The sequence below is a fragment of the Monodelphis domestica genome, chromosome 1, assembly GCF_027887165.1.
Source record: "Monodelphis domestica isolate mMonDom1 chromosome 1, mMonDom1.pri, whole genome shotgun sequence".
Classification (NCBI taxonomy): Eukaryota; Metazoa; Chordata; class Mammalia; order Didelphimorphia; family Didelphidae; genus Monodelphis; species Monodelphis domestica.
This window is the reverse complement of record NC_077227.1, coordinates 570,500,303-570,527,728: the sequence shown is the minus strand read 5'-3', so window position 1 is coordinate 570,527,728 and position 27,426 is coordinate 570,500,303. Positions and strand designations below refer to the sequence as shown.

At 35.3% G+C, this 27,426-nt stretch overlaps 1 protein-coding gene across 1 annotated transcript in view; it reads left to right on the top strand.

The window, feature by feature from the left end:
• Positions 1-27,426, top strand: part of ANTXR1 (ANTXR cell adhesion molecule 1) — a 334,340-nt gene that overhangs the window by 135,176 nt on the left and 171,738 nt on the right. Inside the window, exons 11-12 of the mRNA XM_001381658.4 lie at positions 16,262-16,331; positions 20,788-20,866. Of these exons, the coding sequence (XP_001381695.2) occupies positions 16,262-16,331; positions 20,788-20,866 (149 nt within the window). The remainder of the gene's footprint in view (positions 1-16,261; positions 16,332-20,787; positions 20,867-27,426) is intronic.

Sequence of the window (27,426 nt, the reverse complement as noted above, 5' to 3'; positions counted from 1 at the left end):
CATAAAACAAGTCAGTTGGCATATAACATTAAGGAGCAGTCAATAGTACCTGTGATCTACAGAGACGAGCATATTAAGAGAATACTTTGGTCATTCTGAGCTCCTTCCCCTCACCCCCCAGCCTGAACCTGAAATATTAAATCCTACAAGGAGATATTCAATTGAAAGTCCCTCTGCCTAGGTACACTTTGTTTAGGGGCCATTATAAACCTGGTCCTTGGATCCTAATTGCTCCACTTCTGAAGAAAGGGAAAAATTGAAAAAAGCTCAAGTTTAGCAAATCACAGCGGGCAGTCTGTAGTTAAAATTCAGCACTTATGCTGACCTCAAGCCAACAAACTGAGAAAAGGCAAATATATAGCTAAAAATGTTTGATGAGTTCACAAATGTCAGAAGTTGAAGGAAATACTATGTGTGGATTTTATGTGTGGATTTCATCTAAAGTAAAATGAAAATTTGCTAGACTTTTGTGTTAACCTTGGTTCAGTACTCATTAACTAACAGAAGTGCCCATTGGCTTAAAATGGAACTAAAAATTCAAATGGATCAATTATTATTAATTTTAGAGTCCTTCATTAATGATCCAAATCACAACACATTCATACCTTCCTATCCAGTGTGATATTTGTTCTTGTGTGCCCCTCACCAATGAAGAGGACATAAACTGGACCACTGTGGTCCATCCACTGTGTTGGATGCTTTCTATGCTGTCTCTTGACATTGCAAAGGTTACATTGGATCCGAGAAATGATGTAAAAGTAAAATTGATAGGACTTGGTAATCGTCTGCTGTGAAAGATAAAGAGAAAAGAAAGAATGCCACCAAGATTTCAAACATGGGAGAATGGGTGATTTTTTTTTCTCTACAGTACCTCAGAAAAACACATACTATGGGATGGAAGAGTTACAGTCAGGAGCAGTGAAGGGAGTGTCAACAATGATAACATCATGAATGTGTGGTGTTTCAAAGTATGTTTGCTACAACTCCTGTCTTATTACTTTCTAATCAGGCCTCAGAATCATGGGATCATCCATTTGGAGCCTGGAATAGACCTTAGAGATCATCTAGCCTGACCCTTTCATCTGTCTCTTTATAAAAGGAGGAAATTATAGTGTGCTTTTCATTACAGCATTAGCAAAGCATTCATTTTTCTTATTTACTAGCCATTTAATAAGCCATTTCTTTAGTTCAAAAATGTGCCAGTGTCTCTTTTTTAGAATTCCAATTTCTCCACAAATGGATTTCCAGTTGAAAACAGATCTTTTCTTGGATCACTGGAGTAAGGAAAAAGTATAGCCAGAACAAACACAGATCACTATTTACTAAGTTATGTGAAGAGTTCCAAAGTATTTTCTCAGCCAGAGCTCGGGTTAGCCTAGGGACTGAAGAACTCTAGCAAGTTCATATTCATTAAAATGCTAACACTTGATATGTGAGTTTGGTTAAATTTGGGATTTAAACAGGAGGTCTTCCTTCTATCTGAAGATCTTTGCCTATAAATCATCTGCTCTTAAGGAGCAGGAAGCAATGTTTGCAATCTGCAGGTATCTATAGATAAAGATAAATGGAGGAATCATCTTTTCCATTCTGAACTCCTCCTCATTTATTCCAGATGTGAAGTTCCTGTTAGCAAGTGTTCAACTAGAAGTCATTCTGCCTAAGTAGAGTTTGTTTATGTGGGTAGCATAGACTGATTCCTGGTCCTTGCATCTTGAATTTCTCTTCTGAAGAACTTAAAGTTTTAAAATAAAAATCTAGTCTAGCAAACAGCTGGCAATTTTCATCTTAAATTTACCACTTACTCTGACCTCAAGGCAACAAATTGAGAAAAGGCTAATCCTTAGATTAGAAGATGATTTACAAAATGTCAACAGTTGGAATAAATTTTCAGTGGATTTCATCCAGAAGAAAATAAGATTTTTCTAGACCCTTGGGTGCCATGATGCTTCTTCAGTTTTCTTTGGTTGTCTAGAGAGCAACCACTAACTTAAAGTAGAGTTGAGTGTCCAAGGGTTATAAAGAAAGCAGTGTGGTATTGTGGGAAGGAGAACTAGATTTAAAATCAGAACATAGGGGCTGAACCTCTTACCAGCTCTGTGACCTTGAACAAGTCACCTCATCCCCTTATGTCTCCAGCTCCTCATGTATAAATGAGAGTGTTATACTAAATAATCTCTGACATCACTTCCATCTCAAAATCCTATAATCCTACAGTTCTAAACCCAGTTTAGTCAGGAATGTAATATAGAGTCATGAACAAGAACTTCATTCTCTCTTTGTTTTTCTCAGTTGACAATTTAGTATAATAATATCTTTCCTGCCTAATATATGACATTATAAATCGCAAAAGAGAAAATTAGTAAAAATAGTTGAGAAATGGAACTGTTTTGCAAATGTGAATTCTTCTTGTGTGCTAATCAAAGTTTTGCTCTTTGGAGTAATTTTTGGGATTTATTAACCAGTGTCTCTAATGTCCTCTTCTCCTGGTGTTTCATTATGGAGTTCAGGTGGCCTTGAGTCTCAAAAGCTAGAGCAATAAAAATACAAACTTTGTCAAATCCTCTCAAACTATAAGGGTCTCAGGTATGAATTCAGAATCTCTTTGCTGCCCAAGGTTCATACTAGCTAAATATATAAAGGATCAATCTCAGAATGGGGAGTCCCTTTAATTCATCAACATAGGGAAATCCCAGCATGAAAATGCTTTTTACTAATATAGATTATCAATTCACCTGGAACATAATTCTTGAGTACTTGGGGCACTGAGAGGTTTAGTATCATGCCCAAAATCATACCATTGGTCATATCTCTACTGTGCTACTCTTAGAGGATGTTAGACTGGCAGAAAAATGAAATGTATGGCCTTCTCACTAAACCTTAGTTTACTCATCATAAAATGTAGCTGGAGTTCATGATTCCCTAAAGTTTGAGCACGATGATTTTTATTTTTATCTCAGGTGTTGTATTTTGTCAGGTTGAGTTCTAGGTTATATTAGAAAACAGCTGAAGTATCTCTGCCTAAGTCATGACAACTCTCGGCTACTTGATCTCTAGTCCTCCCTTTGGATAAACTCATGCTCTTTACCTTACAATTTCCTTCTCATAGAAACTTTCTTACTGACCTCAATGGCATTTTGGAGTGTTTTAAAACAGATTTCTTTAAACTGTGATGTTAATTTCTGACCATGCTATATTTTAATTTACAATTTAACTGCTGCCTTCAGCATGCTCTCATAATGGACAAATGGGTATTTTTAAAAGTGAAAGCATATCAGTGGGAAGGATATTTTTAATCTGGCCAGTAAATAAAAAGACAGTTTTAAAGGCCAGTGGGTATGAGATAAAGAGAGCCCATGTCCCTTCTTCCCATCTTTCTAAAGTAGGTGATTCTGGTGGCTGACAGTTACTACCATGAGTAGTTCAAAGAAGGTTGCAATCAGAGTTATATCCATAAGATATTGTTGTATGCAAGTTTATTTCTAATCATCGCATCACTCTCACCAAGTTGGCCAACTTCACAAGGAAAGGAAGGAGCCAATTCCATGAGAAGCTGGTACAACTGTAGAATCTTGGGACTTACCTCCTGGTACACTCTGAAGGATGAATGAGAGCAATTAATAAAATCAATATGCAATTCTGGGCTGAATCTGATAGAAAGTTTCATTGTCATTTAACTCAGCTCTTTTCTGTGCATTGAAGGCTTACCTGGATCATTGATCATCCAAATATGCCCCTAAACCAACATCTAGCCAGCCTTCCTGTCCTCCTAGAAAGCCTCAGCTAAAATCTACCCCTGATGTGATAAATAGTTCACTCACAAAACAGCCTTATCTGTTCCCTTCTCTTTGATGGTGTGCCAAACTCTTCTAATCACTACATCAATGATTAGTTGCAAGAAAAGGCACTTAATGAAATGGCATAGTAAGAAAAATATGAACTAAGGATTTCTCGGATACACCCAGGGCTTACTCTCTGACATATACTCACACCAGTAGGAGGAGTGGTCAAATGTTGGAGAGGCAACTTATGCCTCTGTCACCCCAGGTCCACTAATGTATTTTTGTGAAGCCACTCCTTTGCTCTGGCTGGGCCCATTTCCCTCTGCCCTCTGGATGCTGTGAACAACTGATTTTTCTCTCCTTACTTTTCTCACTGTTTAAACAGACTGCCAATGTAGATATTTTCCAAGATCTGGAACTTGATGAGGGCTATAGAAAATGCTTGGAGTGTATGTTTATTTTTTCTACTGACCATTGCTTACTGCTACCAAGCAAATGATGTGGCGGAATACACAAATCTAGATGTTAAGTGATTCTTGTCTTGCCTTATGCTTTTGGGAACAAGGGAAGACAAGAATCACTTAATGTCTAACTTTCTATGGCAGGGGAAAACATACTATTCTATGCTTTGTGAATTTCTCTGTTCTAGTTCATATACAGCTTTCTATTTCACTTTTGTCTGGTAGAAATTAAAAAAAACAAACAAACAAATTGAAGCCCTACATGTGAAAAACATCTCAAAGTAGAATTCCAGGAAGTTAGGGTTGGCCTAGAGAAGGCTCAGAGACAAGGGAAGGTACAAAGAGATTGACACAAAAGTAGTTTAATTTAAGTCAATATAGGGAATCTCTTTTTTGAAACCCTTACCTTCCATCTTAGAACCAATACTGTATATTGGTTCTAAAGCAGAAGAGTGGTGAGGGCTAGATATTGGGGGTCAAGAGACTTGCCCAAGGTAACATAGCTGGGAAGTGTTTGAGGACATATATGAACCCAAGTCTCTGGGTCTGGCTCTCAATCCACTGAGCCACTCAGCTGCCGCCAGAAATCTCTAATTTGAAAACTTTCTCCACCAAGGTAGATTATAACATATTAGAACATAAGTCCTAAAGAGGTGATTGAATTACGTAAACGTTAAATAACGTGCCCAAGGTCACTCACATAGCTAGTAAGCTTCAGAAACTGATTTTGAACCCAGGTCTTCCAGATTCCAAGTTGTATCAACTATGTTATACTATGGCTCAAAAAAATTATAAAAAGATAATGCAATCCTCTCTTTTTGAAAGACTAACAAAATGGCTATCATATGATATATAATTATAAAATTATTTTATTAAAATCTGTATCTAAATTATCTAAATTTTTAAAAGAGAGAAAAAGGAGAATTCAAAACAAATGTAGAATAAAGAAAAACTATTATACCTATTTATATACCAATAAAACTAAAATTTTAAGCAAAACAAGTTAAAGAAAATATCTGCAAAACATAAAATAATAAAACAAAATAGAACACGGAGAATCTAAACAATTTAATCTTTGAGGGGGGAAATGGCTGAATTATAAAATGAACCCACAAAGAAAAAACTGTTCCTGGATCTGTTAGATTTACAAAAGAATTCCATCAAACATTCATAGAACAAATAATTTCCATGCTACATATGCTATTTTTAAAAATAATGAAAGAGGAAACTACTAAATTCCTCCTATGATATAAATATGGTCTTACACAAACCAGAGAGTAGTAAAAGAAAGAGAAATATTATATTACTATCACACAAATATTGAAAAGAATTTTAAATAAAAACATGGGTCAAGCAATATATTTTTAAAAAATCATTCAATACAACCATGTTGGAGCTATGTTAAAAATGTAGGAATAGTTCAATTCTAAGAATACTACTTATATAATCATTTCAATAATTAAAATGAAAAAATCAGGGACAGCACAGTGGATAGAGCATGAGACTCAGAGTTTGGAATACCTGGGTTCAAATTTGGCCTCAGAAACCTTCTAACTATGTGTACCCTGGACAAGTCACTTAACCCCAATTGCCACTCTTCTGGCTTGGAATTGATACTGAGACAGAAGGTAAGGTTTTTCTTTAATGAAGAAATCAATTGATTATACTAAAAGATGTAAAAAAGTATTTGACAAAATTCATCAATAATTTATGTTAAAGATAATAACTGATACTTAGATGGCATCTAAAAGTTTTCAAAGTGCTTTAAGTATAATTTTCTCCTTATCCTTATAGCAACCCTGTGGAAGGCATTCTTACCCCCTTTTTACAAATGGGGAAGTTGAGACACATAGAGGTGAAATGGCTAACATTGCATTCCAGTTACCAGTATCCAAATGATCTATGCAGAATACCTTATCCATGCCTTTGTTTTACTAGTTCAATAGTCCATGATGGATGCATCCATAAATAAATTATGTAAGATTCTAAATTAAATGTGTCCCATTTCTGAAAGTAAGATCTTCTTTCCCCTCAAAAATTATCCATCCAATTATGCTGTAATAGTTAAAATTAAATCATAAGGCTACTAGTAGCTTTAGTAGCTTTGTTACATCAAAGTAGTGATAGTAAAAAGAGGGAAATGTAGGAAAGAAGTAGAGTTGCCTAGCCAACCATCCCATGTGTTGTTCTGATGAAGCTTATCACCATCAGAGGTTCCTTCAAGTCCAATCTCCAGGAGGGAGGGAGGGAGTAGGAAAGGGAGAGAGGAAGAGAGGGAGAGAGGGAGAAAGAGCCCACAATGCCTTGGTCACTGCTTATAAGCAGTTTTCTCCACCCACTATCTCCCTCTTGTCACATCTCAGGAACCAATCGTAGTTCCTCAATTTGCCTGACACCACCTGGGGCAATGCCTGTGGGATCAGTTTCTCATCTCATTGGTTTCAATTTCCTTTCTGAGGGCCTGTCTATGCCTGCACATCTTAATGGTAAATGACCTCCAGGTCACTGATTGATGACATAAAACAAATGGAGAGGAATTCCCTTCCCATAATGCCATCAATGAGTAGTCAGTTCATAAGCATTAAAGTGCCTTCAATGTGCCAGGACCCTTACAAGGGCTAGAGATACCAACAAAGACAAAGGACTGTTCCTTCCCTTGAAAAATTCACAATCTACAGAAGACAAAAAGCAAACAGATACATACAAATAAGTTATATACAGAATAAGTAGGAAATAGTCAACAGAAGGAAGACACTAAAATTAAAAGAGGTTAAGAAATATTTTTGGGGCAGCTGGGTAGCTCAGTGGATTGAGAGCCGGTCCTAGAGGTGAGAGGTCCTAGGTTCAAATCTGGCCTCAGACACTTCCCAGCTGTGTGACCCTGGGCAAGTCACTTGACACCTATTGCCTAGCCCTTACCACTCTTCTGCTTTGGAGCCAATACACAGTATTGACTCTAAGATGGAAGGTAAGGGTTTAAAAAAAAAAGAAATATTTTATAGACGGTGGAATTTTACTGAGCCATAAGGAAACCAAGAAAATTCAGAGGAAGAGATGAGGGAAAGACTTCCAGGGATGGAGAACAGTCAGTGAAAATGCCCAGAGCAGAGACACCAGTCCAACTAACTTGTCTTAGTTCTATGCCTTTGCAAAAGTCTGGGTGTCTCTTGGATGCCCTAGCTTTCTTCACAGATCAGCTCTAATGTCCATTCTTGCTTAAGGTCTTTTCAGATCTCCTCAGTTATCAATGAGTTCCCCAAAATTATTTCTCTTGTATATATATTTTTTGACATTCATATATGTGTCTGTTGTTTCCTCATACCCGCAATCATTAAATGTATGCAATTTAAGCAGAGTGACAATTTACTTTTTGCCATTATATCCTTAGGGCCCAGAATAGTTGCTGGCATATTTTAGGGAGTATTTATAATTTGGTAGTCATAGATGATATTGAAAAAAAATAGTTTTGGGCGGCAAATAGGTGGTTCAGTAGGTTGAGAGCCAGACATAAAGACAGGAAGTCCTGGGTTCAAATCTGATTTCAGATACTAGCTGTGTCAACCTAGGCAAGTCACTTAACCTCCATTGTCTAGCCCTTATTGCTCTTCTTCTTTGGAACTAATACACAGTACTGATTCTAAAATGGAAGGCAAGGGTTTGAAAAGAAAAGAAGAGGTTTTTTTTTGTAGAACAGCAAAGGGGAGAAGGCAAAAGCTAGTCTGTGGTAGGTTAAAGAGTTAAAAATCACATTCTTCTATCCCCAAAAGTTGACTTTTATTTATAGTTAAGATCATTTCTTTTTTAAAAAGATGAGAAGAAAGAATGAATATATCTCAGAGAAAATAGTATTCACTTGAGTTGTCAAAATTACTAAAGTGAGTAAATAAATTGAAAGGAGGGGGTGAGAGAGTGAAAGGAAAGGGGCAGATTGGGTTTGCTTAAGTCATTCTAAAGCCCAGGGAAGAATACAGAGTGTGGCAGTATGGATGCCCTTCATGGGGGCAGCAATCAAATACTACCAGCAAAGAGAGCAGCATTATCTGGTGGCTTTGTGGTAACCATACCACCTTTTCACTTGCCATGAATGCAGTAATGATGGAGACAACTCAGTGGATGGTGAGGAAATGAGGCAGTTCCTTCAAGACAATTCTTTTATGAAACAGCAAAACGAAGGAGAAGAAAGCTGAGAGTAGGGACTAAATCTCCAATTTCTTTTCTCCTTAGGACCAAGCATAGAAAGCAAATATTTATTAACCACCTACTATTACATGTGAGATCATGTGTTAAGGGTCAGAGGATATAAAAATGAAAAATTACCCAGGCTCTTGTTTTAAGGAACTTATTTTCTGATCAGAGATCAAAGGTATAGACTGATGCATTAAAATTTTCTATTGTTGGAAATAAGTCCTGGAATTCTCAGTTGCTTGGATTTTTAACCTTCACTTGTATATCATAGAACCCCTTGGCAGCCTGCGGATGCTTGCAAACTTCTCAGAGTAATCTCCTTAAATACATAAAATAAAATACCCAGTGTTCTAAAGGAAGCCAAACATATTGAAATACATTTATGAAAATATTTTTTAAAAAAGTTCATGTATCCCCAAGTTAGGAATCCCAGTTTTAGGACATGATCAGTAGGACTTTTCACAACAGTGGGATTCAGAACCAGGTCCTTTTCTTTAACATAATGATGAAATCCACACCTTCCTATATGCAACTGATATTGAAAACAGAAGTAAAACAATATTCTCATCACTTCCAATTCACCCACAAACTCTTCTCCTGCATCTGGTTCTCAGTCCTTCTGAAGGATTTTATTGTTAACATCTATTAGTTTTCTCAAAAAGAACCATGGACTAAGCCAAGAGACTTAGATTCCTCAGTAGTCAATCAATGAACATTTATTATTACCAACTGTGTCAGCAACTGTGCTAAGTGTTGGTGCCAATAATAGTTCTGCTAGGTAGCCTAACATATATGGAAAAATCAGTAAATTTCTCTATGTCTTATTTTCCTCCTCTGTAAAATGAAAGGTTTGGATTAAATAAACTCTAAGATTGATTTATTCTCTAGAACCTGTCTGTTCTGTATTATTCAACCCTTCTAATTCTTATCAGAAACTTCATTGTTATAACTATTCCCATTTTTATTTTTTAATGAATTTTATAGATATCTATTGCTTTTATATCACCACTTCCAATTGTATCCCTCTTTTTATAATAAAGAAGGGGGGAAAGGAAGAGAAAAATTCAGATTAATTAAACAACATATCAGAAAATCTGATGTTCTAGGCATCACTCCACAGTCATATGCCCCTGTCTCTGTGAATGAAGTGTGGAAGGTGATCTTCCTTATCCCTTGTCCATGAACATTTCACTGCATTGGGTTTCAGGTGTTTTATTGTTTCTGTTCTTTCCATTTATATCATTTCAGTTGCTGTATAGATGGTTTCTCTGGTTCTGCTTACTTTGCATCAGTCCATAGAATTCTTTCCATGCTTCTCTGTTTATCATATTCATCATTTCTTACAGTGCAGGATTATTCCTTTACATTCTTGTACCTTAACTTGTTTAGATGTTCCCTATTCTCTTTGCTTCTAGTTGCCTGCCACCACAAAAAGCATTGCTATAAATATCATGGTGTATAAGAAACCTTTCTTTTTGTCACTGACCTCCTTGTGATATATATTAAAGGGAGAAAGATATGGGAAAGAAATGGACATTTTAGACACTTTTTGTTTAATTCTAAATCACTTTCTAGTATGGTTAAACCAATTCATAATTTCATTAATAATTTATTATTGTGGGGACAGTTAGGTGGCTCTGTGGATGGAAAGTCAGATCTTAGGTGAAAAATGGGCCTCAGATATGTCCTAGATGTATGACCTTGAGCAAGTCACTTGATATCAATTGTGTAGTCTTTACTATTCTTCTGTATTGGAACCAATATTTAGTTCTAAGAGGTAAGGTAAGGATTTTAAAAACTAGTACATTAGTATACCCTTTTAAAAATTTCTATCTCTTTTCATTGCAAATTTAATGAATGTTATCTTTTCTAATACCCCTCTATGTGTATACATGTTTGCATGTATACATAAACATACATATACACACATTCACAAACCTTATCCTCGCTCTCTTGGCTTAGGGAAATGAAAAGTACTTCTCAAAATGATTGAGGTCCTTTCCTGGACTCACCTAATCATCAATTAAAAAAAATAAATATAGTTAGCTATTAAACTTTAAAAAAATATTCCTTCCATTGCCCAACAAAAGCATCTTCCTTTCTTGATTCCTAATGCTCACTAAATTTTTTATCTTCTCAAATCCCAACATATGTTTTTATTTTGAAAGACTTTGGGTTGAGTAGAATAATAGGATGATCCAATTCAGGCAATTTCCCCCATTTTCAATTTAATCCTTCTCCATATCATACTGTAATTTATAAGCAAAAACTTGAGGGTTCTAGCCAATGTAAATAACACTAATTAACTTCAAATACATCTAGTTAAATTTCTGAAATCAGTTTTCAATGTTAAAGGATAGTTTTACTGTCCAAATATTGATTTTTTATTTAAAAATTTTATTTAATTAATTGATTTAGAATATTTTCCCATGGTTACATGATTCATGTTCTTTCCCTTCTCTCCCTCCAACCCCTCCCATAGCCAATGAGCAGTTCCACTGGGTTTTACATGTGTAATTGATCAAGACCTATTTTCATATTATTAATATTTGCACTAGGGTGATCATTTAGAGTCTACATCACCAATCATATCTCCATCAACCCATGTGGTCAAGCAGTTCTTTTTTGTCTGTGTTTCTTCTCCCACAGTTCTTTCTCTAGATGGTAATAGCTTTCGTTCTTATAAGTCCCTCAGAATTATTCTGAATTATTACAATGCTGCTAGTAAAGAAGATCATTACATTCTATTGTACCACAGTGTATCCATATCTGTGTATAATGTTCTCCTGTTTCTGCTCCTTTCACTCTGCATCACTTCCTGGAGGTCATTCCAGTTCACATGGAATTCCTCCAGTTCATTATTTCTTTTAGCACAATAGTACCCCATCTTCAACAGATACCAGAATTTGTTTAGCCATTCCCCAATCTAAGGGCATCCTCTCATTTTCCAATTTTTTGCCAGCATAAAGAGTGTGGCTATAAATATTTTTGTACTAGTCTTTTTCCTTCAAATATTGATTTTTGGAAGGTAATTAATTTCAGAAAATGAGTTGACTGATAAGCCCAGAAATAGTTGAAAAGACAGAGGAAACCAGGAGTTAGAACAATTCATAAATTGGAATAATGACAATAATAATTATAGTGACTAACATTTATATCATGCCTATTATTTGCCAAACATTGTGCTAAGTACTTTACAAATATCTCATTTGATCCTCACAACAATCTCAGGAGATAAATGCAATTATTATTCCCATTTTACAGTTGAAGAAATTGAAGCGAATAGAGATTAGATGATATATCCAAAGTCACACTAGTCTGAGGCCAGAGTTGACTCCAGACCTAGGTCTCTAGCTACTATCCTCTCTAACTGCTCTAGCTTCATAAAATCCAAGAACTGATTGCTTTCTGAAAGAGGCTGAAGGGAAGGGAGAATGGCATTTCATAAAGGCCCAACAGACCAACTGAATAGCAGATGATGGCCTTCAGTGTTGTTCTTTTTTCCATAATATACTTCTCCAAGAGGGAATCAGATGACTAAAGTTATTGGAAATGAAATACACCTCATTTGTTTAGAGCACATTTACACATCATCCATTTTTGTGGTGAAATGAATGGATGCACTAAAGCCAACTCCCCTTTCCAAAGGAGAAAGGTCAGTCCTGAGCTCATGGGTGACCTATGGGGTAAGGAACTTAATTAACTTTCTAAATGAGCAGAGATTTCCATTGATAGAAGAATTTAAGATAATCTTTTAGAGATCTCCCAAGAGTAGCTTCCAATTTCTTTTCCTCTTGAAACATCTGAATCCTAATAGCTGATCTGGGTCAACAGCAGAAAGAGATCAAGAGAGAAAGAAAGATAGAAGAGGATACTTAACTGATACCAGATATTTTAAATTGACAGAATAAGAATGGACCTTAGAGATCATGTAGTCCAATGAAGAAACTGAGTCCCAAAGAGCTGAGGTAACATCCAATCCAACCCAATACAATACTTTTATATGCAGATAAGTTGGAATTTGAACTAAAGTTCTCTCATCACAAATGCAGTATTCCTCTGTTGCATTTGTTGTAGGAGGCAGTGAGGTTTAAAGGAACCATATAAAATGATTCATGAGTGTTTTCTTTGGAACCCAAACTTATCTATTTATCACAATGTCCTTTCTCTTCACGCTGGAGCAGCTCTAAAAATCTATGCATAGTCTGCTTAATATTTTGGAAGAAATTATAGCTTAATAATTCAACTTGATGCTACCATGAATTTAGCTTTCTTGATGTCTTCCGACTTCTGTTTTCTTCAAGTAATTCATTTTATGTATAGAAGTCATATGCATCTAGCCCTGTGATAATTGATCAGCTCTGCAAACATTACCTTATTTCTCTTGAAAAGGAGGTCCTTGCCAAGCTTGTAGATTTTTATTTATGAATCCCCAGAAATCAAGCCAGTTGAATTTTGAACTTAGCCAGTCAGATTACTTAGATCAAGACCAAGATGTTAGCTGCTTAGGTCTTTCACTGGTGATGTTTATTTATAGTCCAACATAGAAAGTTACCATGAGATAATGTGATTCTGTGGTCTTGCCCTATGAATGATTTCCATCAGTTGTCCACTCAATCCTTCTGGGGAGATTTTTGAAGAGTAGTTATTTGCATGTAACATTAAGAAGTCTATAAAAAAACTAGGCAAAAACTAAAGAACATTGGAGTAAATGGAATATTCTTCAAAATGACAAATAGGAGCTATTAAAAACCATCAGCAAGCAGCATCTATAATAGCGTTAAATTAGAAGGCTTTCCAATAAGAACAGAAGTGAAGCAAAGATGCCCATTATCTCCACTGCTATTCAATATTATACTAAAAATGCTAGCTATATCAATAAGAGAAGAAGAAATTGAAGGAATTAGAATGGGCAATGAGAAAATAAAATTATTGCTCTCTGCAGATGATATGATGATAATCTCCGAAATTCTAGAGGATCAATAAAAAATCAAAACAATGACCAACTTTAGCAAAGTTGCAGTATATAAAATAAATCAACCTAAATCATCAGCATTTCTCTGTACTACAAATAAATCCCATATGATGTACTACATCATACTATACTATGATGTATATATATCTGAATAATATATGATGCTGAACTGTGAATGACAACTATTATCAACAAGGCAGGGCTTCAGGACAACTCCAAGGGACTCATGATGAAAATGGATATTCACCACCATTGAGGGATCAGAGTCAAAATGCAAATTGAAGCTTTCCATTCTTCCTTCCATGAATTTTTCTCATGTAAGCAATATATGTCTTGTTTCATAATGTGATAAAAATAGAACTATATATTGTATGATAACATACAATCAATCTATATCATATTACTTGTGTTCTTGGGAAAATGGAATGGAGAGAATATGGATTGCAAAATATCAGAAAATTAGTATTAAAATTTTTATTAACATGTAATCTAGAAAAAATAATTTAAAAAAGAAAGCTAGGCAAACCAAGGAATTCAGTACTACAAAACAGTGCCCAGGAGTTGCTCCGAATATGTTAATGTGCTGATATGTATTTTTCTCAATATGTGGTTAGTTGGTGGCTGATCCAAGGAAGTTAGCTCATGTCTTCTGTCTCTGCAAAAGAAAAAAGACTCCTATTAATCTATGCCTCTTACGAAAGAGTTAAAGACTACCTCAGATTGTTTATTATTTCAGGGAAGGGGAAAGGGGAAAAGGGTGGGAGGAAGGGAGAGAATTTGGAATTCAAAATCTGAAAGAAAAAAGTATTTTAAATTGCTTTTCCATGTAATTGGGTGGAGGAATAAAAATATTTTTAAATTTCATTTTTATTATCATGCAAAATACACTTCCATAATGATCAATGTTGTAAGAGCAAATTCATACGTAACAGAAACTCCAAAATAAAACCATAAATACAATGACATGAAAGATGACTCGAACGTTTCTTTCTCTGAAGGTAGACAACATTCTCCATCATAAGTCTCTCAGGATTGTTCCAAATTATTGCACTGTTAAGAGCAGCCAAGTTTTCACAGAAAATCATCATAAAATATTGCTGTTAATTGTGTACAATGTTTTTCCAGTTCTGCATAAAATTTTTTTTAAAGAGTTAAGGACTAGTATAAGAAGTTAAATTTGCAGGTGGAAGTAGTGGCTAGTGAAAACTAATCTGGCTAGATTTAGATCTTATTTTGAAATTCTGAAGACTTTTTCTAAAAGAGAGAAAGAACTATAGGACACAAGGCGGGACCATTGCGAAGTAAGACTCCCATTGGCTTCTACTTTATAGTCAACTTTTGAGAATCACTAACAATAATCTGAAGTAATGAAATGATTCAACTACATAGTTTTCTAACATGATCATAAAACAACTAATAATAACAAACACCAATTTTTGCCCTTTAAGGCAGTACCAGAAAGGGTAGGTGAGATATAGTGGTCATTACTACATAATATGTGAGAATCATAATGAATTTATGGTTATAAATCAGTGACTGTAATCAATTATTTTTCATTCATTTTACTTTTTTCTCTCCTGACATACTGTCTGTGGAATATATGCTCATTAAGGGAAGGATTATGCCTTCCTTATATACTAGTATCCCTATTAATAGCAGCACTAACTATATGGTTTTGCATATAGTAGGAACATAATAATTATTTAATTGTGCCGATGAGTTGTAACTTCCATTCCTGAGCTGATGGGAACACACACGTGTACACATGCACACATACAATGTGAACAATAACCTCCAATGATTTACTATTACCCATATGTTAATATCCAAACTTCTTCACCTAATGCTTAAGGCCCTTCACAATTTAGCCCTAAACTAACTTCCTAACCTATCTCATGCTGTTTCTCTATACAAAATTTCTCTTCCACTTAAAAACAAACAAGTGAATGAAAAAGCTCATTTATTTTGTATTCTTGTTTTTCTCATGCTTTTGCTCTCACATGATCTCACTATTAGTTGGATATATGCTAATCACTAAAACAATGGTTACACAAAAGAATAGAAAATTCATTAATCAGCACTGTATTTATACTTTATACTTTCTTTTTTAGCATTGTCAGAATCTCTGATTTTGGCCATCTGTAACTGAAAGCTCTGTTTGAGCCAAAGTCCTTTCTACACAATCCATGACTTGTAAAACTGAGTCAGAATGCCCACTCTCGCCCTGCTCATATATCTTCTCAGTGAACTTAACTATGACAACAATCTCTCCTTCTGAATTCTTTTTATTCATGGAACTTATTTGGTACTAGACAGAATAATGTAGTTTTTTGTTATTATTGTTCATTAACTTTCTTTTCACTTACCTTGTCTTTCATGAAAGACTATAAGCTTCTCAAAGGCAAATGTGGGGTCTTACACATCTTTATATACCCCCAGAACACTCACATGATCCCTTTCCCATGATGAGCAGTCAGCAAATATTTGCTTAGTCAATTATAGAATTTTAGAACCAGAAAGAACCGTAGCAATTATTTATTCCAGTCTTCTTATTTTAAAGACAGGGAAAGTGAGGATAAGAGAAGGAAAATTTCTTACTCCAGATCACTCATCAAGTTACTGGCAATCTCAGGACTAGAATTCAGGTCTTCTGACTCTCATGATGTTTTCTTGACTAATTAAGTTCAACTAGATGAGTATAATTCTAGTCAGGAGACCCAGTACTGGGCAGAGTAATTTATATTTGCCCAGAGCTGAACATTATAAGTCCTCTATGAAAGGTCATTCTTTGTAACTTTGGGAGATCAGGAACTTACATGACCCTTTAAGCCCTTATGCATCAACTTCCTTTCTTTTTCCAGACAAGAAGCCTTTTACTGTGGAGGATACTTATTTGCTCTGTCCAGCCCCCATCTTAGAAGAAGTTGGCATGTAAGTGTTAATAAATGTTCATAAGTATTTGAAATCAGATAATCCTATTAACAATCAAGGACTGGGTTGGGGGAAACTGTTCATATTCTCATCTGTCATGAACCTGATTTCATTACTCACCAGTCACCCTTCACAGCAAACTATTGGCTTAAATCTATATGGTTATAAGTATAACTGTGGTTATATAAATATAATATGCTGCTGACTGTTCCTACAGAGGCATATGTCTTGGCTTTCAGTTGCAAAAACAGATTTGGAATGCAGGGTATATTAATGAGAAATAGTTCAAAATCTCAACATGGAGAAAATGAGTCCAATGAGCTTTAGAAAGAATCGTCTAAGCGAATATGATTGGACTCAGATAATATATTAGAGAAGTATTCTTAAATAAAGATAAAGTCATTTAGAGCTAGGCAGGGCCTTAGAGAAGGATTTTATTTAGGTCAACACCCTGATGTTACAGATGCTGAAAATGAAATGCTAAAAGGCTAGATGGCTTGCCAAAGGCCACACATGTAGTAAATAGCAAATGTGGGATTCAAGCCCAACAAGCCCAACTCCAAATATAGGGCTTTTTCCAATCCGCCATTTAACCTTATAAGACAAAAATAATCTCACTATTAATAGGATATATGCTAATGGTTAAACAGTGGCTCATGATCCTTATACAAAAGAATAGCAGATTCATGACTCAGCACTGAATTTATACTTTCTTTCTTTATACTTTATTTGATAGCATTGCCAGAATCTCTGATTATCAGCATCAATAATTGAAAAGAAAGCATTGATTAAACCAAGGTCCTTACTACATAATGCATGATGTGTAAAATTCAGATATTTAGGGAAATTAAAATACATCTTCCTTCAATCAAGGAGACCTATAAATTTAGTAATAGTGATAATATTAATAATAATAGATGTAACAAGAATAACACTAATATAATAGCTAGCAATTATATAGTGTTTTAAGCTTTGCAAGATGATTTATGAATTATCATCTCATTTTGTCTTCACAACTCTGGCATAAAGTTGTTACTTTTTATCCCCGTTTTACAGATGAGAAACTGAGGCAACTAGAGGTTAAGTGACTTGCCCAGGGTCATATAACTAGAAAATATCTGAGAGCAGATTTGAACTCAACATTTTCTGACTTCAGATTTAATTCTATTCACTGTGTTATCTAGTTACCTACTTAAAGCAAATTTTTGAGACTATTTCATGAACTATAGAATAAACTAGATGATCTCTAAGGCCTTTTCCAATTTTAGCCTTCTAGTACTTGACTCCCAGGTAATGAACTTACTAAGTTTTCTTTCATGCTGTGAATATTAGCCTGTATTGGATCAATATAATGTGCACACACCCAGTGGGGTGTAGGGGGGGACTTCCTTAATGCAAATGATAGAAAGGTTATTGGGCTGAAGTAGGCAAGGAGATATAAAAGATCAAATTAGTCAATATATTCCTGCATAGTCTCTCTAAAAAATCTTAATGATGACACAAGAGTCCTCAACATATTCTTGAGAATATAAAGTATGATATAAGGAATTGAGATTCTTATGAAAAGAAGTAGAATGTCCTCCTCCTAACACATGGAAAATAAATACAATAGTGGGCAGTTAGGTAGCTCAGTGAATCAAAAGCCAGGCCTAAAGATGGGATGTCCTGGGTTTAAATCTGGCCTCAGACATCTCCTAGCTGTGTGACCCTGAGCAAGTCATTTAACCCCATTGCCTAGCCCTTACCACTCTTATGCCTTAGAACCAATACACAGTTCCATTCTAAGATGGAAGGTAAGGATTTTTTCTTTTAGTGTTTATGTAGTGCTTTAATGTTTGTGAAGCATTTTTTACTAATATTACTTCACTTAATCCCCACAACAAACCTAGGAGGTAAGTGCTATCATCTCCATTTTATAGCTAAGGAAACTGAGGCATATTTACTTAGGACCACACAAATAAAAAGTCTTCAAGGCAGCATTTGATCTTAAGTCTTCCAATTCTAAGTTCAAAGTTCTGTTCACTGCACTGCCTAAAGTGTTCAATCAGATTAGATCATTTCAAACTTTCTGTTAAAATATACATGATTCTATGAATCTAAGTAGTTTTTTTCTTATTTACACCTGGTTTATCCTTTGATTTAATATATTAAATAAATTCAGAGTCCAGGTAAGCTTCACTCATACTGAGGCAACTGAGTCCTGGAAAAAGAAGACTTCCTTTTTACCCCCAAAAGACAAATAGTGGTATTCAAGCCTAGAGTTGAGCTCTTTTGACTCTCATTCATTACTCTCCATAGTGTAATATTTAAAGGGATTGTGGAGGACAGAAGAGGCACAGGGAACAAGGAAGGTTTGTAACAGGGAATGGCAGAAAGTCCAGAATTTGATTCAGTTTTCCTTTCCATAATTGTATGCTATTAGGTTGGGCCCACCCAGCAAAAATCTTTCCTGGGCCAGGAAAAGATGGATAGTTAGATATTGATGTTGATGATGACACTGATGACACTGATGATGGTGTTGTTGATATTAATGATGTTGATGTTGTTGATGTTGATATTGTTGTTAATGACGATGATGATTGAATTTGGAATTGGAGGTTTTCCTTCCATTGGAACCTTTCTGACCCTTCCCACTGTAATGATTAAAATTTTCTTGGAGACTATCTCCAACTTCTTTAACCCTTCCATTGTATTGGTCTTCTCCCACCTCCCCCATGCACTTCTTTATGCAATATAAATTTACCTCATTTAAACTCTTTTCCGATTTCTCTTACTATTATCCTCTTTTTTACCATTAGATTTTTATATATTTTGACATATTATCTAATACAGTTTGTTACTCTAACCTCTAAGTATAATTCTTCTAGCTACCCTGAAGATAATAACAATTTTTAAGTGTTACCAATATCATCTTTTCTTATAGGAATACAAATCATTTGAAGTTATTGGGTCCCTTAAAACATTTTCCCCCTTTCTTAATTACCTTTTGATGATTCTCTTGAGATCTATATTTGGGCATCAGATTTTCTGTTCATGTCAGGTTTTTTCTTTAGGAATGCTTGGCAGTCTTGTATTTTATTAAATGATTATTCTTTAACCTGCAAGAATATAGCCAATTTTGCTGGGTGGTTGATTCTTGGTTGTAGACCCAGTTCCCTTGCTTTCCAGAATATCATATTCCATGCTTTCTGGTCCTTCAGAGTGGATATAGCCAGGTTCCTTACTGTGGTTCCATGATATCTGAATGACTTCTTCTGAGCACCTTGTAGTATTTTTTTCCTTGGTCTGGTAGTTCTTGAATTTGGCTATAATATTCCTGGGTACTGTCAATTGGGGATTAAATGCAGGTGATCTATAGATCCTTTCAATCTCCACTTTTTCCTCTTGTTCAAGAATGTTGGGATAGTTTTCTTGGATAATTTCCTATAGGATGATATCTAGGCATTTTCTTTTTATCATGATTTTCTGGTAGTCCAATAATTCTTAAATTGTCTCTTCTGGATCTATTTTCCAGGTCTATAGTTTTATGAATGAGGTGTTTCATATTTTCCTCAATTTTTTCATTCTTTTGATTTTGTTTTATAGACTCTTTTGCCTTGTGAAGTAATTTGTTTCTAAGTGTTTGATTCTAATTTTAAAGACTGAATTTCATTCCTGGCTTTTTTCTTCTGGTCTATTTTTCTTTGTAGGTCATCTTTCACTTTCTTTGCTTCATTTTCAAGCTCATCAATTCTGGCTTTCAAGACACTATTTTCTTGTTTTAGTTCATGTGCCTCTGTTTCCAGATAACTTACTTTCTTTTTTAAGTTCTTTTCCCAATTGTCTTCAGCATCTCTTGATTGTTTTTTGAATTGTGTTTTGAGTTCTTCCAAAGCCCAAGTACAATTACCTGGAGTTTCCTCATTTTTGCTTGGTGTTCCTTGGTCTTCCTCTGTTCCATTTGCTCTTTGTTCATTACCTGGATAGAAGCTGTCTGTTGTAATTTCTTTTTTTTCCTTTTACTGTTGTTTACTCATATTTTTTCCTTCTTTGCCCCCTGTCATTGGCTGTAACCTTGGTCCTCTGATGATTTGCTGGATCTCAGGATTTTTTTTAAGAAAATGAAAATAAAATAGTAAAATAGGAATAGTTTTTCCTTGCTAATGACCCAAGAAACAAATACTTGATATCATTGTAGTGTGCCAACTAAATGATGGCTATAGGGCCATTTGTAGAGGTCTGATCAGGCATAACAATAAAATAATATAATACCAGAAATGGATAAATGACTTTAGAGGTTATCTTGTCCCTAACTCCCCTACTTACAAAAAAAGGAACCTGAAGTCTATTATTTTGCCAGTTTCAAAGCTAGTTTAATTATAAAACAGGAATCAGAATCCAGGTTTCCTGACTTCCTATCCAAAGATATTTTCAATACATCTTGAAAAACTATGTGAATGTTCTGTTTTCATTGCAGGAAAGCTGCACTCCAGGTCAGCATGAACGATGGTCTCACTTTCATCTCAAGCTTTGTCATCATCACCACCACACACTGTGTAAGTCTGAGATTTTTAAATTTACTTGTCTAAAAAAGGTACTCCTCTGAAAAAGGAGGAAAAACAGTACCAGCACGTTTAGAGGTTTGTTTTATCAATTAATATAACATAATTAAAATGCTTTGTAAACTTTGAAATGTTCTTAAAATGCTGTTACTGCTGTTATTCATCTTACAAGTTGTTCTCCACCTTGCATTAAATTCAGTTTAGGTCAGCAAGTGTTATGTATATACATAGTGCATGTATATCATGCACTATGCTAGACTTAATGGAAATAAAGATGAAAAAGATCTTAGGCTTTTCTCACAAGGAGACTATAGTTCAATTTGAGTAAGGTGACACCTTGTACACAAATAAGCATTCAATTTGCTTCAATAATTAAGTCTGTATTTGGCAGGAATTGCACCCCAAAAAGACCCAAAGACTAAAATGAAATAGCCCCTGTTCTTAAAGTGCTTTCATTCTTCTTGGACAGAATATAACAGAGATAAAGGAAAGATCCAAATTATTCTAGACTATTGGAGGAGGGCAAGAACACTTTAGTTGTATAAATGAATTCTGACTTATGGAAGAGTTAACATCTAAACTGGAACTTGAAAGGTGAGATTTCCTACTTTTGTGACCCTGGAAAAGTCACTTCTTCCTTCTATGCTTCCATTTTCCATTGTACAAAAGTGGGTGTTAGATTAGATAAATCTTTTTAAATTTATTTTTATTATCATGAAAAATACATTTCCATAATCATCATTGTTGTAAGAGCACACACATTCAAAGCAACCCCCCCAATATAAAACCTTAAATACACTGATATGAAAGATAGCATGCTTTGATTTGCATCCATCAGACTCCAGCAGTTTTTTCTCTGGACATGGATAGCATAGAAAGGATTGCCAAATTATAGGCAAACTGCTAAGCACAGTGACTGGTCACAGAATCACAGAATCTCAGACATGGAAGGGATCTCAGAGGTGCTCTAATCTCACCTCAATACAAATCTTCTATACAACATCCCCAAGCAAGGAGTCACTCAGCCTTTGAAGATTGTGGAAAAAGGTATCTATTCCCTCACAAGACAGTCCTTTCCATTTTAATAGCTCTAATCATTTCAAATGTGAACTCTTCAAATACTTGAAATGATCAGCAGGCTCTCCTAAGACTCTTCTCTAGGCCAATCAATCCCTGATTCCTTCAACCAATCTTCATTTAGCAGAGATTCAGTCCTTCATCCTGGTTGCCCTCTTCTATATATCTTCCAAACTGGCTCTTCAAATAGTTACCTTCAAAATATAGTATATTATGAACCCTCACAGAATAATCTCTATAGGCATATCTTGGAGATATTATAGGTTCAGTTCCAGACCACTGTAATAAGGCAAATATTGCAATAACGCAAGTTAAATGATTTTTTGGCTTCTCAGTGCACATAAAAGTTAGATTTATATTCTACTTTAGCCTATTAAGTATATGATTGAATTATCTTCTAAAAATAATGTATATGCCTTAATCAAAAGTATGTTATTGCTAAAAATATTCTAACCATCATCTGAGTCCTTCCAAGTCATAATTTTTTTTGCTCATGGAGGGTCTTGCTTCAGTGTTGATGGTGACATCTGACTGATCATAGTAGTAGTTGCTGAAGGTTGGGGTAGCTGTGGCAATTTCTTAAAATAGGACAACAATGAAGTTTGCAGCATTAATTGACTTTTTCATGAAAGATTTTTCTGTAGTGTGTGATGCTGTTTGATGCCATTTTATCCACAATAAAACTTCTTTCAAAATTAGAGTCAACCCTCTCAAACTCTGCCACTACTTTATCAACTATGGATATGCAATATTCTCAGGGAAGGAGGAGGAGGCCCAAAGAGAGGGATATAGATGGCAAAATGGTCCCTCACTTGGTAGAGAAGTCAGTATCTACACAACATTTATCAACTAAGTTCATAGTGTAAGGAATTAAAATTAAGGATTTGACTAAAGTATATGAAAATCATAAATAATATGGTGGTCATCAATTTAAAATATTTATTATAGCTCAAGTCAAAATTACTTTCAATAGTTTTTATTTATGAAATAGGTGGAAAGAGTAAAAGTTGAGAAATTTAAAAAAAAGAGGGTAGAGAAGATATTTAGCCTATCACACTAAATAATGCTTTGGTGCTCAACTCAGCCTGGCACAACTTATTAACCCTCTACCAGAATGAATCTCTCTCCAGAAGCCAGGAAAGGAAATCCAGCTATTCTCTCACCCATGTTCCCTCCAAGAGGCAGTTTGAGCTAAAAACAATGACCTAATGGAAGATGACTCCTAAAGTCAACTTCCAGCCCCCAAAATTAAGGGCTTTTATAGTGAATTCTTGTCCCTTCTCCTCTTCACAGAGGCCAATCACAGCTTTCAAATTGTCATACACTGCCAGGGAGGCAGTGTCTGTGGAATCCTTTTCTCTTCCTCTGGAGGTGTAAACTCTTATCAAAAGGATTCACAATTTCCTGACTGATTGAGTTGTTACCCTCTTTAACAAATGACTTGGGAAGACTCTTACTTAGTGTCTGGTGAGATACTAAGTAGGGGTAATAAAAGAAACTCTGATTTACACTTCACAGTCTGATGAGGTACTAAGTAGGGGTACTTAAGTTAGTGTTAACCAAATATTAACTCAAAATAGACAAAGAGAACAAAGAATTCCCTTTCATACCTGTATTATATGGATATAGTTTGTGGTATCATAAACAATTTCAATGGAAACATAAAAAATCACTGATCACAATAGCAGATAATGATAATAAAGAAAAAATTTGAAAAATTCTGAGAAATACCAAAATATGATACAGAGACATGATATTGGAAAAAATGGCACCCCAGAATGCCAACTTGTTTGACACAGGGTTGCTATAAATCTTCAGTTTGCAAAAACAAAACCACCTCATAATATTTGTGAAGCATAATAAAATGGGGGTATTCTTGTATGCACAAAAACAGTTCTTTATTTTTCTGTGGTGCTTTATACTCTTCAAAATGTTTTCACATATTGTGATGGTGATGCATCTTATACTTTCCCAGTTTACAGAAAGGTAGTATCATGACTGATTCTAGTTTCCCCTCTCTATCTAATTCATCTCTTCTTAAATGCTGAAATCATATTCCTAAAGTGTAGGTCTGACCATGCTACAATCTGCTCAAAACTTCATACTCTAGATTGGCTCTCTTTTTACTCAATGCTTAGATACTGATTGGTGTTTAAAGGCCTTCCCAGTCTGGCTCCTACATTGCTTTCCAAATACATTTCCTATTGCTACATTTCACATATATTTTCCAGCCCAAAAGGTCAACTTGTTCTTCTTTACAACTAACATACCATCTTCTATCTCAGAGCCTTTGCATTGGTAGACTCTTTTCTAGTGCTTGGCATGCACTTCCTCCTCTTCTCCATCTCTTAGAATCCTTGACTACCTCCTCCAATAATCACTCAGGTGCCCTTTCCTATCTAAAGCCTCTCTGGGTTGACAAGTAATTAGTTAGTACTCTCTCCCTATTGAAATTACCATGTGTTTATCTGTGTACATATTATATCATATCCCCATTCATTCATGCCTCCTGCCCATAAAGTATTGTAAATTCATCATGGGCAAGGATTGTTTCACTTGTGTCTTTGTCTTTTATCTTCATAATCCTAGTGCCTAGAATTATTGTTGTTGTCATGTCCTACTCTTGGTGTTGCCATTTGGAATTTTCTTGGCAAAGATACTGAAGCTGTTTGGCATTTCCTTCTCCAGAACATTTCACAGATGAGGAAACTGAGGCAAACAGGGTTAAGACTTGTCTACGGTCACACAGTTAATAAATGTCTGAGACAGGATTTGAACTCATGAAGGTGAATTTTCTAGGTTCCAAGCCCAGTTCTCTATCCATTATGCTATCTAGCTGCCAAACGCCTACAATAGTGTCTTAAGAATAATAAATACTTAATAGGCATTTATTTCATTAAATTAGGCTGAGAGATTAGGTGTCATGGTGTCAGAGCAGGGATCCAGTTAAGGAACTATAGAGAAAATTTTGATAAGGGAGATGACTTCCATTTCTAAATTTTATGCTCTTTTGAAGTAGGTTGGAATTCTGGCTTCAAAATTATTAGTAATTTTTCATTATGTATGCTAGTCATGTGACCTTTGGCTACTAATTTCATTTCTCTGAGTCTCAATTTCTTGAAATGTAAAATTGGAATAATAATATATTACCTACCTTCTAAAGTTGGTGTTGCGCTCGAATGCAGTGCTTTGTGTCTTGTCTCTCAATAGATTTTTGTAAATTTTAGTGCACTATATAATTATAAACTATTGTTATTTTCATCATTATTCCTGGGGTGGGTGGGACTAAGAGACAAAGGCAATCTGGGTTTCAGTTAAAGGCAGTTTTTCAAGACAGAGTATATAGGATGCTCAAATTTTAAAACCTGAATTCAATCTTTTTTAACTATATGGAATGGAAATATACCAAGACACTTCTGGAAAATAAATTCTGCCAACGTGCAGGAAATAATTAAAATGCCTCCAGTCTAAGAACCCAGCCCCAGATTCCTTCCAGTTTTTGGCTGCACCAATGTCAGAACTGAGTTTCGCATCAGGTCTAGACTCAGGAAAGAAAGTTTGAGTGGAACCAGTGGTACCACAATCCACTTTTGGCTCTGTTAATGTGAATTCTGGGACTCTTTTCTTCTTTAGGACAGAATACACAATATCCCACTGGAGTTCCATCCATTTAATGACATTTTTTCAAAGCACTATAGTCCACCAAATCTTTCCTTCATCTAATTTGTCATTTGTTTTATTATTTTCAATATTAGGCAAACAAGGCCTATAACTTCCCAAGTTATGTAGATATTCTGACCCTTTGAGAGATCTGTGATTTTATCAACATAGGTACTCTATTGAAAATCCATTTCAGAACCCATCCATGCCTGTCCATCCTGCACAATTTTTACTCATGTCCTCCTATAAATTCACCGATTCAATTCAATAAACATTTATTGAGCATCTACTACTTGTCAGGCATTGTTGCAGGTGCTGAGAATGCAAAGAAGTTGCTCCTTAGGGTGAGCACCTAATTTTCTAGGAGATTTTTCCTAGATCTCTTGATGTTTTATGGATTACAATGGAGTAACATAGTTGTCCACTGATTATCCCTTACTTCAAATTTGCAAAATTTATAAGAGGACCCAAGCCTGCTCCTTCCTAATGCATTTCCTCTTTTAATTATACCATTGTATAGTATTTCACTTGGAGCAGTACATTTTTTGTGGCTATGAAATGTCAAATTAAGACTTTCTTTTTATTTAGTATGCATTTGTACACCTGTGCCCTAAGCTTCCAGGATCTCACAGAAACAGATGTTGCAATTGCCAGAAGCAAAAATATCATTAAATTTGATTGGAAAGAGATTTTTCCAGCCAAGATTCTTATAGGACCGGAAAGCTCTTTTGAGCTACATGGAAACAGAAAGCAATTCAAATCCAAGATTCTCTCTGACGAACACATAGTATTCTCATTCTAAGCCCTTCAGATTGAATAAACTAATCTCTGCCTTAACTTCCATCCATACATTATTTTTAGCAATGATACCTCAGAGTTATAAAGCATTTTAAGTTTACAAAGTGTTTCCTTACAACTCTAGGGAGTTGGTAGTGAAATTATTATTTCATCACCGTCAAGCTAAGGAATTTGAAGCCCACAGATCTTGAAAGCTTTATATTCAAAGTCATTCAACTAGTAGAGTTAAGAATAAAATTAGGTTCCCCTAACTCAGAGTCCCATGCTTTTTCTACTATAGAAGCAATGCTAACTCTCTAGTGAAGCTGTGAAATTTCAAAAACAGTATCATCAAATGATGTCCTTTCATGATTAAATCAAACAGCTTAGATAATTGTCTAAAAAGATGATTTCCTTTTAGACCAGCTACCAGTTAAAATCCAACAACTCTGGCACAGGTAGGTGCCATAGTAGTTAGAGAGTCAGACCTGGAGATAGGAGGTCTTGGGTTCAAGTCTGATCACAGACACTTCTTGACTGTGTGACTCTGGGCAAGTCATTTGACCTCCATTGCCTAGCCCTTATTGCTCTTCTGCCTTGGAACCAATATTTAGTATGGATTCTAAAACAGAAGGTAAGTTGTTTTTTTGTTTAACATTTGACAACTCCTCAAGCAGTCTGAGTGTTATTCTAATTTTATTCTAGACTTCAGAAATTAGTTAGCCTCAGTCTGAAAGTGTTTATGGAGCACTCCAGAGACAATGACATTTAATGGAAAGCCCACAGGCTGATACAGAAGGTTTGAGTTAAAAGCTCAGTTCTATCATTTCCTAGCCATGGAAGCTTAGTCAAGTCACTTGATTTCTTTGACCCTCAGTTTTCTTGTCTATAATATGGAGGTAGCTAACTCAACCACATAATGACAGTTTTAGAGTTGAAAGGGAACTCAAAAGCCATTGAGTTCATCCTCACCAGAAACCTGCCTCAACAACATCCCTAAGTTGGACTCTGGCACTTCTTAGCCTGTATCATCTCAGAAC